Here is a 16,327-nt window from a genome sequence, read left to right on the forward strand (position 1 = left end):
CCTGTCAGCTCCCTTCCCAATCACATGTGGACTAAAACAAGGATGTGTACTGGCACTGACCCTTTTCTCTTTATATTTAGCTGCCATGCTATATGAAGTACCCCACAACAACCCAGGGGGTTGAAATAAAATACAGATTAGATGGAGGAATTTTCAAACTGGCCAGACAGACTCAAATCACGGCGCAACACTAACACCATCAATATGACGGAACTACAGTATGCGGATGACAACGCTGCTGTAGCCCACACCCATGCAGAACTCCAACAATCAGTGGATAATTTCCATGCTGCCTACACATGTTTTGGCCTGACAGTTAACAAGGCCAAAACTAAGATATTGGCCCAACCAAGACCAGGGGAAAATCCACCAGCAACTAACATCACCATGGATGGAATCACCATTGAATGCGTCGAACACTTCCCATACCTGGGAAGCATCCTTTCCACCCAGAGCACATCCTCCAAAGAGATTGAAAACAGGTTACAAGCTGGCCACACTGCATATGGGAGACTATCCACCAGGGTGTTCAAGAACAAAGGCCTAACCACCCACCTTAAAAAACTAGAACAATTCCTCCAGAAAAAACTGAGAGCAATCATGAAAATCAAATGGAACGACTATGTTTCCAATACAGCAGTCCTTGAAAGAGCCAACGTCACCAGCATTGAGGCCATGATCATGAAACACCACTTAAGATGGTGCGTATGGAGGACACAAGACTACCAAAGAAAATTCTCTTCAGTGAGTTAAATGCAGGTGATCGCCTTAGAGGCCGCCCTATGCTCCGATTTAAAGACCAACTCAAGAAATCCCTCAAGGAAGCTAACATAGACCCAAACACCTTCGAAGCTTCAGCGTATGACAGAAATGAGTGGAGAAACAAAATTAAAGTGGGCACGGACCTCTTTGAAGAGAATAGAAGAGCCAACCTGGTAGCTAAACGACAGCAACGGGCAGAAAGAACAAAAACAACCACAACCACCTCCCACGATTCAGTGGGATCAATGCCCTCGGTTGTTCAGGGCACGAATTGGCCTTATGAGCCATAAGAAGGCTCACCGCCCAAATAATAACTAACCTCTTATGATCCCCTACTCTATTCAACCTTCTACTGGGACTGGAAACTATGATACTCGGATACGAGTACATGCCGACGATATATATATACTTTATATATATATATATATATATGTGTGTATATATATATACAGTATATATACATATATATGAGAGAAATACGCTAATGGCAGCGACATCAAACCGATAATTTTTATGACAGTTGCATGCAGGGTTCGAACCCGCTGTACTCGGCTATCCGTAAATTACCTGCACGGTGCCCTAGACCACTACACCACAGAGGCTATAAAATCCTTGAAACCTGGAATCGAACTGATTCCCGAGGGAAGGAAGATCACTTATTACGGCGATCCGAATTCCTGTTTTACTCAAGGACCAGCCCACCAGTGGTATGAGGTAAGGACCGGGACGAAACCCTTTCACGCTTATCGCCATTGTAACTATGAGAGAAATACGTTTTTTATAGCCTCTGTGGTGTAGTGGTCTAGGGCACCGTACAGGTAATTTCTAAATGACATGGATGAAGGTGTTGAATGTTATATTAACTTTGCAGATGATGCAAAACTACTAAAGAAAATAAGTACAGAGAAAGACTGTGAATCACTTCAGAGAGATCTGGAGAAAGTCTGGAAATGGAGCCAAAAGTGGGGAGTGAACTTCAGCATCAAGAAATGTAGTATAATGGAGTTTGGTAAAAGTAAGAATAGAATATCAGGGCAATATAAGGTTGGTACAAAAGAAGTAAAAAAAAAAAAGTTATCTCAGAAAAGGACCTATAAGTAATTATTAGCAAAGACATGTCACCAGACAAGCATATCAACAAAATAGTCAGAGAAACCTACAATTTTCTAAGAACAACAAAGGTGGCCTTTAACTACATGGATGAAGAAATGATAAAGAAAATATTAGTCACGCTGATAAGACCAAGATTGGAATATGTTGCAACACTGGACACTTAATACAAAAAAAAAAAAAAAAAGAATATAAAGAAATTAGAAAGAATCCAAAGAGCAATGACAAAGATGGCACTAACAGTTTCAAATTTGTTTTACAAAGATTGTCCAAATTTGAACTACCAACCGTGGAACAAAGAATGGAAAGAGGAGATCTACTGGCCATTTACAGAATCATGGAAGGTATGGAAGTCCTTGATAGAAGAAATTTATTAAAGTGGGACAGAAGAAATACAAGAGGATGTGAAAAGAAACTCAAAAGGATTAATTTTACAGTGTGATAGATGTCTGAAATAAATTGGAAAAAAAAAGGTGCAAAAACCATACAAGAATTTTAGAACAAACTAGATGTATAATACAATTAGGTAGATACAACTCACAAGCATCACCAACAGAGAGCAACAAAAATTTACACCAGCAGCACACTACTTCAACATTTACCACAACCTGTCACCCAAACTACACAAAACATCCACACAGAAATACGTTAACCACTTCAGTACAATGATGCCTATGTAGGTTTCATGAAGCATGAGTAGGTACATGAGGATGCTGGCATCAGCATCTTGATTATATATATATATATATATATATATATATATATATATATATATATATATATATATATATATATTGTAGTTCTATTTTTTCTTTCTTTGTACTCTGAGGATGTCGTAATAGACGAAAACGTTCAGTATTCCGACTTTAATTTCCCTGTGGTTTCTGCAATATATATTGTAGTTATACATGAGTTACCCCTGGATTCTGTGAACTGGTTTGATCACGTTTTCTGTGTTTATTACTACTCAGAGTAAAGAGAATGAGTAATACAGCAGTGACTTTATATTTTATAATGTGAGTAGAGTGATGAATCATACATTTGGCAGCTGATGCTGTACATGAGAATTTGAATCATACTGAAGTGGTTAACACCCAGATTACTAAATAAGCCCTTCAAGAAAGCCCACCTAACCCAATATTCCAACAACAACCTCCTGACATAAGACCCACAGAGAAAACCTTTACACACCAGATAAGAACTACCCATTTAGGTCACCATCTGTTATTGTAATAGTACCAACACAGAATAGTGTGGCCACAGATTCAAACTGCCTAAGGTGCTACCACCAGACAGAAAACACAGAACTCCTCATACTAACCATATCCCCACACTGTCTATCCCTAGACACCAACACAATATCTATTCTCAAAGTGACTTATGCTCCCACCCAGAGGCTGTTGTTGGTTTCCTGGAGGCCACGGGTTTTGTGCAAGAAAGACCGGGGCAGTGGTGGGATTGAAATATTTTGTCATTTGGTTCTATATACACATATATATATATGTGTGTGTGTGTATGTGTGTCAAATTTGCAATATTTATGTCCACATGTTGATCCTAAATTCTAGCAAATAAAATGATCAATCATAGCTATTTCCCAAATAGAATATGTAAGAAATGGTTAAACATCATATAATGATATGTAGGTAATGATAAACTTAATAATATGAATATATATGTACCACTAGATATGCACTACTATATATATTTATATATATACATATATATATACATATATATATATATATACATATATATATACATATATATATATGTATATATATATGTATATATATATGTATATATATATGTATATATATATATATGTATATATATTATATATGTATATATATATATATTATATATGTATATATATATACATATATATACATATGTATACATATATATATATGTATATATATATATATATATATATATATATATGTATATATATATATATATATATATGTGTATATATATATATATATATATGTATATATATGTATATATATATATATATATATATAATATAATATATGTATATATGTATTTACCTAGTTGTATTTTACGAGAAGGGGAGCTATGCTCGTGATGTTCCGTCTTCATATCTCATTTTATCTAAACTATTTTTAAAGTCATGTATTGTTTTTGCACACACTACTTCCTCATCTAACTTGTTCCAACTGTCTATTGCTATGTGAGGAAAGCTGTTCTTTTTCAGATCTCTTCTATAGCTGTCTTTCTTGATTTTTTTTCCATGTCCTCTTGTATTTCTATCATCCCATTTTATTAGATCCTCTATCAATAATTTCTATGCCTTTCATGATTCTGTAAATAGCTATCAAATCTCTTCTCTCTCTTCTTTGCTCTAGTGTCTGTAGCTCAAGTTTTGCTAGTCTCTCTTCATATGATAGTTTTGAGAGTGTTGGTGCCAATTTTGTAATTGCTCTTTGTATTCTTTCAAGTTTTTTTTATACATTTTTTTGTACTTGGTGACCACATCGTTGCTGCATATTCTAATCTTAGTCTTATCAGAGTGATTTGTATTTTCTTCACCATTTCTTCATCTAGGTATGTAAATGCCACTTTGATTGTTCTTATTAAATTATAAGTGTCACCAAAAATCTTATTTATTTGTTTCTTGTTCTTATTGAATTATAAGTATCACCAAAAATCTTATTCATTTGTTTCACAGGTGACATATTATTCATAACAATGACTTCCAGGTCCTTCTCATTTTCAACTTTTTTATACTTTCTTCTCCCAATTTATATGATCCTGTTATTCTGTTTTTGCTTTTTCCAAATTCCATTATACTACACTTTTTAGTATTGAACTCCATCTCCCACTTCTTACTCCATTCCCAGACTTTATTTAGATCACTCTGGAGTGATTCACAATCTTCTTCTGTGTTCAATTTTTTTTAATAGTTTTGCATCATCTGCAAAGAAGCTCATATAACTTTCAATTTCTTCATCCATATCATTAATATATATAGCAAACATTATTGGAGCCAAAACTGTTCCTTGTGGAACACCACTTATTACTTCATCCCAATTAGAGTGTTTGTCTCTTATCACTACTCTCATTTTTCTTTCTTGCAAAAAGTTTTCCATCCATTTAAGCAGTTTGCCCTCTATTCCTCCTTCAGTTTCTAATTTCTTAAGCAACTTCTTATGTGGTACTTTGTCAAAGTCTTTTTTTAGGTCTAGAAATGCACAATCAGCCCATCCATCTCTCTTGTATTATATCTATTAGCCTTGAATAGAAACATATTAAATTGGTGACGCATGATTGTCCTTGTCTGAATCCAAATTGCCTTGGAATTAGCACGTTTTTTTCTAAATATTTTACCCTTCTACTTTTGACAATTCTTTCACAAATTTTTGCCATTCTACTTGTTAGAGAGACTGGTCTATAGTTGGTAGGGTCTTCTTTATTTCCCCCTTTATATATAGGTACTATATTTGCTTTTTTCCAATCTTCTGGAACTTTTCCTTCTTTCAAGGAACTGTTTATTATGCTATGTATTTTGTCTGCCAGTTCATTCCTGCATTCTTTCAAAATCCAGTTTGCTATTTCATCTGGTCCATGCGATTTTCTGACATCAAGATTACTCAAGTGTTTCATTATTTCATTCTTTGATACTTCTATTTCTTTCATAGGGGGGACTGTCTCTTTCCATTCAATCTCTTCAGATTGTATGCTCTCCCTTGTAAACACTGATTTAAAATGCTAGTTCATAATATCCGCCATTTCTATTTCCTCTGTGCATTCAACTCCTTCTTGTCTTAATTTCTCTAAATCTTGTTTGTTTTTCAGTGTGTTGTTTACAAATCTGTAAAATAATTTTGGTTGATCTTTACATTTTTCTATGACATCTTTTTCATATTTTCTCTTTTCCTCTATGCACACTTGTACATATTCATTTCTATAACAAGTATATATTTTCCATTTTTCAGGCCTTTCGTATTTCTTACATTTGGTCTAAGCTTTGTCTCTTTTGTCTTTTAACTTTCTACAACTTTTGCTGTACCAGCCCTTTATATATTCTTTTTCTTGTTTTTGTCTTGGAACATACTTTTCCACTCCTTTTTTGTAAATTTTTGTCAAAATATTCCATTTCTCTTCCACTGTTGTTTCTTCTTTGTATATTTCTTCCCAGTTTTCTTTTTGAAAGAATTCTCTTATTTTATCAAAGTTTGTTTTTTCATACATCATTCTTCCTTTTCTATATTGTTCATTTCTTTTCATGTATTTCTCCTCATTTAGTTCCAGTTCAATCAATATGTGGTCACTTTTACTTATTGGTGTTTTATATTCAATCTTTTCCACTATTCTAGGTTCAGATGTAATTATTAGGTCTAGTCTCGATGGTTCTTCATTTCTATACCTAGTGTTCTCCTGTATCCACTGTGTCATTGTATGGTCAATAATCATCTCGAGTAGAACATTTCCCCATGAGCTGTCTCCACCCTTTACTGTCATCTCTTCCCAGCAGACTTCTTTGCAATTAAAGTCGCCCATCATAACTATTCTTCCTCCATCTTCCATTATCTTATTTAATGTTATCTTTGTGTCTTCTAACATACTCTTATGTTCACTCTCTTCCCATGAGGCTGTTTTTGTCACATACTTTATGTTCACTCTCTTCCCATGAGGCTGTTTTTGGAGGCACATAATTTATCACAAACTTTCTGTTCTTCTTATCTCTTCCACCTTTGATCATAATCATCTCTACTGTATTCTTTCCATATGTGACACACCTCACGTTTATATCCTAGTCAGGAACATAACTCCACCCCCTTGTTTTGTCTCTCTGTTTCTAATCCAATAATTATATGCATCATTGCCTACACTGTTGGGTGGTAGTGGACCTTTTAATTTCATTTCTACAATTCCCATTATGTCCGGTTCTTTTTCCTTGATTACTCATTCATTCATTTGTTATTAATCATCTATATTTGTGTAAGACATTTTTAGTTTCTTCCACTTCCATTGTATTCTCTGTTTCCCTTCTGTTTTTCTCTAGTATGTCGTATTTCCTTATTTTCTTATTCACTACTCTCCAATAGAATTTCTCTGTTTACTGACTCTGTTTTGTTCTCGTTTTTTCCTTAACTTCATGTCTTTTCTTTTTTTTCCTCCTCTCTTTCCTCTTTATTAATTTATCTTTTTATCCATACCTTTTTATATTGTTCACTTGTTGCTAGTTTCCCTGTTTTTGCTAAGATATTCTCTGGCGTCATTTGTGACCTGAATTTAATCTTAATTGGTCTGGACTTATCTGTACTATACTTCCCTAGTCTATACATTTCTTCAATTTATTTCATGATTTCAGGTTCATCTTCCTGAACTAATTCTAGTAATTTTTTTACTTTTTCTTTTTCCTCATTCATTCTTGTGGTTCTATTTGGGTTATATTTCTCTTCCATTCCTAATATAATTATACATTTCTTTTTATCTGCTAAGTCCCTTACTATATTCTCATTCTGTCTCATCACTTTAATAACTGAGTCTTCAGTTTGTTCTTTCATTTGTTGTTTAATTATGTCAGTAAATCCAACTCTACTGTTTTCTTGAATATTTTTCCAACCCTGTGCTTCCTTTACTATGGCCTCTTTATTGTCTTTATTATTCCTCTTTAATTCCTCATTCTCCTCTTTTACTTCTTTTAACTGCTTTTTTAAATCTTCTATTTCTTTAGTTAAGATTTTGTTCACCTTCTCAAGTTCTTCCAGTTTTTCAACTCTTTGCACAATCTTTGCTACGTTACCGAACCTCTTCTCCCAATGTTCGGTCATTTGTTCAAGTTTTTCCTCTAGTCTTGCCAATCGGGGGAGGTTGGTATCCTCCCCCCCCCCTCATTAAATCCCTGGAAATTATTTTCTTCACCTTCCATTGTGCTGCTCTTATCTATATTTCTAATCTTAATGCTTTTACTGATATTTTCGATTTCCCCAGTGTTGTCAACTGATCTTTTGTTTACATTTTTTCTACTGTCAGGGGGAGCCCGTTCGTCTCCCTCATTTTCTTCCATTTCCCTCAGTAATCCCTCCCCTTCTCCCCTTTCATTACCTTTTTACTACACCACGAGATTTCCCCTTCCCTACAAATACAATAAGGTACTTCCTCGTAGTTGAGATCCACGAAAAATAAGTTTTTTTCCGGAGTTCCAATCCATGCCGTGAATCCGACGAAAGTGTGTGTGTGTGTGTCAAATTTGCATTACTAATGTCCACATGTTGATCCTAGATTCTAGCAAATAAAATGATCAATCATAGCTATTTCCCAAATAAAATATGTAAGAAATGGTTAAACATCATATAATGATATGTAGGTAATGATAAACTTAGTAATATGAATATATGTCTATGTACCACTAGATATGCACTGCCATGTCTAGGGTTGTATGGCCCGTGTGCACAACTAAGTTACGAATGACACATTATCGGACGTTATGCCAGTAGGCTACTGACTACAAGTGACCAGTAGATGGTAGTCATTCACCAAATTAGCAAAAAAAAAAAAAGCCATTAGATATAGAGTATTTATTAAGATAAGAAAGGCCATATTTTGAATCTAGCTGCCAGTGTAATTTCCTTGAACTATTACGTCTTCATCTGGCAAAATTTGTCATTCAATTATTTGCTAGAAATTGTAAATATTTCAGGAAATGAATTCGTATGTTTTAATGAATTATTGCTTTAGTTTTTATCATAATACCTATTATCATATGAAAGAAAACATTGTGAGCAAGGAGTTATTGCTACATTTCCTGAGAATAAGTTTAAGATTAATAGTGAATATGATAATAATGAAAGAAGACAGTTGTAACTTAGTGTAGAATAACAATCTAATGAGGACCACAATGGAAATAAGCGTACATGCCTTGTGTTATCCTCGGCAATTTGCAATTATTATTTCAAAACGTGTTCTTGTCATTATCTGCACTTCATGTATATTGATTCTTTGCCAAATGAATTTGTTATTATTATGAATAAATATAATATTAGTTTTATTATTTTTCTACATCCTCTATTATGAATATCAGCAGCCTATATTATTGTACTATACAGATAATGAACTTAAAAATCTGAAGGTATATCTCTACCAGCATACTGAATACAAATGTTTGAAAGTTGTGCTTTTTTAAGTTGTCATTATTTTTCCTATAAATGATATGTATATTATTGCTTACAGATTTATTGATTATGTATATTTTTCAAAGGCAATAATGAAAAAATTATATATTTATTATTTGGCATTAAATGCTGCTATTCTATAAAAGAAAAAACAATAAACCAACTCTTTATCAGAGAAAATAATCTTTACAGAATCTTTTAATATAAATTTTGGAGTATTTTACTTTAAATATTTCCAAAGGGTGACCTAATTGTCATCAATGTCTTTTTCTTTTTCTTCACCCTGTTGTCATCAGTAGAGTGGTTTCTTCTAAGCCACGTCTTGACCGAAGGTTTGGGCTCCCATGAGCTCAACGAGAGACCAATCAGATTAATTATCATAAGATTAGCTACATTCTCAACAGTAAGGCAGTTCCTTTTATCTGAATATATGATATTCATTCTTGAAAACCCTCTTTCAGCCTCTGTAGAACTGACAGCAATAGCATTGATAATATTTTTAGCTTTCTGTACACTTTGAGGAACCTCAGCCTTTACAGGGTTACTAGAATTTTGTAAAACATTTTCCACATAGTCCTGAAAATCATCGATACTGATTTCATGGTGAAAAACTTTACTAAATGCCCTCAGTTTTTTCTCTGCAGCTCTCCAAGGTACAATGACTTCCTCAATATTCCATGAATGGGGTGCTCCTATGGACCAGAGCCACACATCATTTTGTCCATGATAGAGGGCTCTGTTCACAGAAAAATGACAACACTTTTATTATACTGCGACTGCCCCTCCATTATGCTGTTCCCTAACCCCTTGTTATTGTCCTGTACCATTTCTCTGAATATTCATTTCCTTTTTTTCGCCTACCCTGTGGTGGGGGATAGAATACTGCCACCAAGAATTCCCACTTGAATCATAAAGAGGTGATAAAAATGGGACGGGGATTAGGACTAGGCATCCAATTCCCTGTTGCCCCACAGGGGACATTCCTAAAAAAAGTAAAGGCATAAGAGGGTCTGGGAGTTTTCCAACCAGTACCCTAAGGTTTGGGTCTTTCAATGTGCATGGATGTAGTACAGATGAGAGTAAAAGGGAAGAGATGGGCAGTATGTTTGTGAGAAGAAAGATGGATGTTCCTCTACCAACTAGACAGCCAGCAGCCCTCCTCCTGTTTCTCCTTCTCTTCCTCAAACTAGACGTTTACTCTGAAGTTTTTAGGCAAAGAATTGCGCGTAAAAATGTACTAGTGTTCTATTCTTCTAGTACAAATATCAAACTACTTGTATAAGATTAATACACTAGTACTAGAAAACGTATACTACTACAGACAAGTACACGTACACTAGTACACTGGCGCCCCTACTAATGGCCTGAGCGCTGTCCAAGTGGACCCCACAGGAGCCCTGACCCCTCTAGGCCTGTGGCTGAGATGGTGGGCAAATCGGAGCAGGTAACCAAAATGACACACAAGAACATGCCCGCACCTTTCGGCCGACGCGCCTCGGGCCAGCCGCTGACCGTGGCGGAGGACCCCGCGGACGGACTAAGTGATGTCGGCCGACTGCTGGTCCACGGTGGGCGGGGTTAGCCCTCGCCTTCCAGCCGACGTGCCCCGGCTGGTCCCCACGACCTCGCCCTTGGGCCCAGGTTCCCCACGTCTACCTTGATGTGCTCTGTGAAGGACTCTCTCCCTGTGGGGTAAGTTTGGGCCAAACTGGAGGCAAACTTTACATTAGAGAATGATAAGCAATAAGAATGTCTACAATGCGACTTATCAATACCACAAGTCAAAATCGAAGCTGACTCAACATGTTCGTTCAGACGAGAGCCTCGTTGGGCCAGATTTTGGGACCACTGACCAAGTTTGGGACATGGAGGCCCAGTTAAGCCCAACTTCTCGGCGTGGCGGAGGACGAGGCAAAGGCGAATTTCTAGTTCACATGAGGTCGGCAAGGGAAATCCGGGACCCGACATCCGCAACTCTGGAATCGCGTATAAGGTATAGGGGGTGGATATCCCCGGCCGGGAGGCCAGGTGCCCCCCACCCCCGCCCAACCCGGCGGAGGACACCGCGGACGGACTAAATGATGTCGGCCGACTGCTGGTCCACGATGGGCGGGGTTAGCCCGCACCTTCCAGCCGACGTGCCCCAACCCGCCGCTGATCGTGGTGTAGGACCCCGCGAACGGACTAAGTGATGTCGGTCTGTGGGTGAGATGGCAGGTAAATGGGTGCAGGTGACCAAAATGACCGAAAATTCGAAGGTGACCAATTTGGTCCACACTTGCCCCACAGGTAGTGAGTCGGTCAAAGTACACAGCAAAGTAAACATGAGCAGCCTGAGTCCAAGGGCGTGGCAGTGGCACCCATCCAAATTTGGGCCTTTTCACCCAGTAATCACCTTTTGGCCTCTGGCACCCATACCGTTGGCCTGAATGGTGTCAAATTAGACTCCACGGCAGCTGTAGCCGCCCTCGACCTGCGGGTGAGATGGCGGGTAAATCGGAGCAAGTGACCAGAATGACCCAAAATCCAAAAAATCTCAATGGCCGTAAATTCGAAGGTGACCGATTTGGTCCAAACTTGCCCCACAGAGAGAGAGTCGGTCAAAGTGCACAGCAAGGTAAACATGAGCAGCCTGAGGCCAAGGGCGTGGCAGTGGCACCCCTCCAAATTTGGGCCTTTTCACCCAGTAATCACCTTTTGGCCTGTGGCACCCATACTGTTGGCCTGAGTGGTGTCAAATTGGACTCCACGGCAACCCTAGCCGCCCTCGACCTGTGGGTGAGATGGCGGTTAAATCGGAGCAAGTGACCATAATGAACCAAAATCCAAAAAATCTCGGCCAAAAATTTGAAGGTGACCGATTTGGTCCAAACTTGCCCCACAGGGAGAGAGTAGGTCAAAGTGCACAGCAAGGTAAACATGAGCAGCCTGAGTTAAAGGGCGTGGCAGTGGCACCCCTCCAAATTTGGGCCTTTTCACCCAGTAATCACCTTTTGGCCTCTGGCATCCATATCGTTGGCCTGAGTGGTGTCAAATTAGACTCCACGGCAGCCCTAGCCGCCCTCAATCTATGGGTGAGATGGCGGGTAAATCGGAGCACGTGACCAATATGACCCAAAATCCAAAAATCTCAAAGGACCCCCATGAATTTAGCCGCAAATTCGAAGGTGACCGATTTGGTCCAAACTTGCCCCACAGGGAGAGAGTCGTTCAAAGTGCACAGCAAAGTAAACATGAGCAGCCTGAGTTCAAGGGCGTGGCAGTGGCACGCCTCCAAATTTGGGCCTTTTCACCCAGTAATCACCTTTTGGCTTCTGGCACCCATACCGTTGGCCTGAGTGGTGTCAAATTGGACTCCACGGCAGCCCTAGTGGGAGAAGTTTGGACCAAATCGCTGAACTTGGGATTTCCTCTGAAATCCATGGGGTACCCCCTTTGAGATTTTTCCATTTTGGGCCAATTTGGTCAACTCCACCCATTTCCCCGCAGGATACCCTTGGCCTGACTGATGTGCAATTGGACTGGAGGGCATCCCAGGCCGCCCTTCACCTGTGGGTGTGCTAGCGATTTTGTCCATTTTGGGCCAATTTGGTCAACTCCACCCATTTCCCCGCTAGCACACCCACAGGTGAAGGGCGGCCTGGGATGCCCTCCAGTCCAATTGCACATCAGTCTCAAAGGGGGTACCCCATGGATTTCAGAGGAAATCCCAAGGTCAGCGATTTGGTCCAAACTTCTCCCACTAGGGCTGCCGTGGAGTCTAATTTGACACCACTCAGGCCAACGGTATGGGTGCCAGAGGCCAAAAGGTGATTACTGGGTGAAAAGGCCCAAATTTGGAGGGGTGCCACTGCCACGCCCTTGAACTCAGGCTGCTCATGTTTACCTTGCTGTGCACTTTGAACGACTCTCTCCCTGTGGGGCAAGTTTGGACCAAATCGGTCACCTTCGAATTTGCGGCTAAATTCATGGGGGTCCTTTGAGATTTTTGGATTTTGGGTCATATTGGTCACGTGCTCCGATTTACCCGCCATCTCACCCATAGATTGAGGGCGGCTAGGGCTGCCGTGGAGTCTAATTTGACACCACTCAGGCCAACGATATGGATGCCAGAGGCCAAAAGGTGATTACTGGGTGAAAAGGCCCAAATTTGGAGGGGTGCCACTGCCACGCCCTTTAACTCAGGCTGCTCATGTTTACCTTGCTGTGCACTTTGACCTACTCTCTCCCTGTGGGGCAAGTTTGGACCAAATCGGTCACCTTCAAATTTTTGGCCGAGATTTTTTGGATTTTGGTTCATTATGGTCACTTGCTCCGATTTAACCGCCATCTCACCCACAGGTCGAGGGCGGCTAGGGTTGCCGTGGAGTCCAATTTGACACCACTCAGGCCAACAGTATGGGTGCCACAGGCCAAAAGGTGATTACTGGGTGAAAAGGCCCAAATTTGGAGGGGTGCCACTGCCACGCCCTTGGCCTCAGGCTGCTCATGTTTACCTTGCTGTGCACTTTGACCGACTCTCTCTCTGTGGGGCAAGTTTGGACCAAATCGGTCACCTTCGAATTTACGGCCATTGAGATTTTTTGGATTTTGGGTCATTCTGGTCACTTGCTCCGATTTACCCGCCATCTCACCCGCAGGTCGAGGGCGGCTACAGCTGCCGTGGAGTCTAATTTGACACCATTCAGGCCAACGGTATGGGTGCCAGAGGCCAAAAGGTGATTACTGGGTGAAAAGGCCCAAATTTGGATGGGTGCCACTGCCACGCCCTTGGACTCAGGCTGCTCATGTTTACTTTGCTGTGTACTTTGACCGACTCACTACCTGTGGGGCAAGTGTGGACCAAATTGGTCACCTTCGAATTTTCGGTCATTTTGGTCACCTGCACCCATTTACCTGCCATCTCACCCACAGACCGACATCACTTAGTCCGTTCGCGGGGTCCTACACCACGATCAGCGGCGGGTTGGGGCACGTCGGCTGGAAGGTGCGGGCTAACCCCGCCCATCGTGGACCAGCAGTCGGCCGACATCATTTAGTCCGTCCGCGGTGTCCTCCGCCGGGTTGGGCGGGGGTGGGGGGCACCTGGCCTCCCGGCCGGGGATATCCACCCCCTATACCTTATACGCGATTCCAGAGTTGCGGATGTCGGGTCCCGGATTTCCCTTGCCGACCTCATGTGAACTAGAAATTCGCCTTTGCCTCGTCCTCCGCCACGCCGAGAAGTTGGGCTTAACTGGGCCTCCATGTCCCAAACTTGGTCAGTGGTCCCAAAATCTGGCCCAACGAGGCTCTCGTCTGAACGAACATGTTGAGTCAGCTTCGATTTTGACTTGTGGTATTGATAAGTCGCATTGTAGACATTCTTATTGCTTATCATTCTCTAATGTAAAGTTTGCCTCCAGTTTGGCCCAAACTTACCCCACAGGGAGAGAGTCCTTCACAGAGCACATCAAGGTAGACGTGGGGAACCTGGGCCCAAGGGCGAGGTCGTGGGGACCAGCCGGGGCACGTCGGCTGGAAGGCGAGGGCTAACCCCGCCCACCGTGGACCAGCAGTCGGCCGACATCACTTAGTCCGTCCGCGGGGTCCTCCGCCACGGTCAGCGGCTGGCCCGAGGCGCGTCGGCCGAAAGGTGCGGGCATGTTCTTGTGTGTCATTTTGGTTACCTGCTCCGATTTGCCCACCATCTCAGCCACAGGCCTAGAGGGGTCAGGGCTCCTGTGGGGTCCACTTGGACAGCGCTCAGGCCATTAGTAGGGGCGCCAGTGTACTAGTGTACGTGTACTTGTCTGTAGTAGTATACGTTTTCTAGTACTAGTGTATTAATCTTATACAAGTAGTTTGATATTTGTACTAGAAGAATAGAACACTAGTACATTTTTACGCGCAATTCTTTGCCTAAAAACTTCAGAGTAAACGTCTAGTTTGAGGAAGAGAAGGAGAAACAGGAGGAGGGCTGCTGGCTGTCTAGTTGGTAGAGGAACATCCATCTTTCTTCTCACAAACATACTGCCCATCTCTTCCCTTTTACTCTCATCTGTACTACATCCATGCACATTGAAAGACCCAAACCTTAGGGTACTGGTTGGAAAACTCCCAGACCCTCTTATGCCTTTACTTTTTTTAGGAATGTCCCCTGTGGGGCAACAGGGAATTGGATGCCTAGTCCTAATCCCCGTCCCATTTTTATCACCTCTTTATGATTCAAGTGGGAATTCTTGGTGGCAGTATTCTATCCCCCACCACAGGGTAGGCGAAAAAAAGGAAATGAATATTCAGAGAAATGGTACAGGACAATAACAAGGGGTTAGGGAACAGCATAATGGAGGGGCAGTCGCAGTATAATAAAAGTGTTGTCATTTTTCTGTGAACAGAGCCCTCTATCATGGACAAAATGATGTGTGGCTCTGGTCCATAGGAGCACCCCATTCATGGAATATTGAGGAAGTCATTGTACCTTGGAGAGCTGCAGAGAAAAAACTGAGGGCATTTAGTAAAGTTTTTCACCATGAAATCAGTATCGATGATTTTCAGGACTATGTGGAAAATGTTTTACAAAATTCTAGTAACCCTGTAAAGGCTGAGGTTCCTCAAAGTGTACAGAAAGCTAAAAATATTATCAATGTTATTGCTGTCAGTTCTGCAGAGGCTGAAAGAGGGTTTTCAAGAATGAATATCATATATTCAGATAAAAGGACCCGCCTTACTGTTGAGAATGTAGCTAATCTTATGATAATTAATCTGATTGATCTCCCGTTCAGCTCATGGGAGCCCACACCTTCGGTCAAGATGTGGCTTAGAAGAAACTACTCTGCTGATGACAACAGGGTGAAGAAAAAGAAAGATAAAGACATTGATGACAATTGGGTCACCCTTTGGAAATATTTAAAGTAAAATACTCCAAAATTTATATCAAAAGATTCCATAAAGATTATTTTCTCTGATAAAGAGTTGGTTTATTGTTTTTTCTTTTATAGAATAGCAGCATTTAATGCCAAATAATAAATATATAATAATTTTTTTATTATTGCCTTTGAAAAATATACATAATCATGAAATCTGTAAGCAATGATATACATATCATTTACAGGAAAAGTAATGACAACTTAAAAAAGCACAACTTTCAAACATTTGTATTCAGTATGCTGGTAGAGATATACCTTCAGATTTTTAAGTTCATTATCTGTATAGTACAATAATATAGGCTGCTGATATTCATAATAGAGGATGTAGAAAAATAATAAAACTAATATTATATTTATTCATAATAGTAATAAATTTATTTGGCAAAGAATCATTAAATATACA

At 40.1% G+C, this 16,327-nt stretch overlaps 1 protein-coding gene across 1 annotated transcript; it reads left to right on the forward strand.

Moving 5' to 3' along the window:
- The first annotated feature begins 204 nt into the window (after window positions 1-204).
- On the forward strand, window positions 205-753 carry LOC143040495 (uncharacterized). Its single transcript, XM_076211587.1, has one exon. The coding sequence runs from the start codon at window positions 205-207 to the stop codon at window positions 751-753; it is 549 nt and encodes a 182-aa protein (XP_076067702.1).
- Window positions 754-16,327: the final 15,574 nt, after the last annotated feature.

This window comes from Oratosquilla oratoria, chromosome 28 (genome assembly GCF_046742065.1).
Source record: "Oratosquilla oratoria isolate Oo_2021 chromosome 28, ASM4674206v1, whole genome shotgun sequence".
Taxonomy (NCBI): domain Eukaryota; kingdom Metazoa; phylum Arthropoda; class Malacostraca; order Stomatopoda; family Squillidae; genus Oratosquilla; species Oratosquilla oratoria.

Coding starts and splice junctions, on each gene's coding strand:
- LOC143040495 (XM_076211587.1), top strand. CDS start 205: ATGACGGAACTACAGTATGCGGATGACAACGCTGCTGTAGCCCACACC.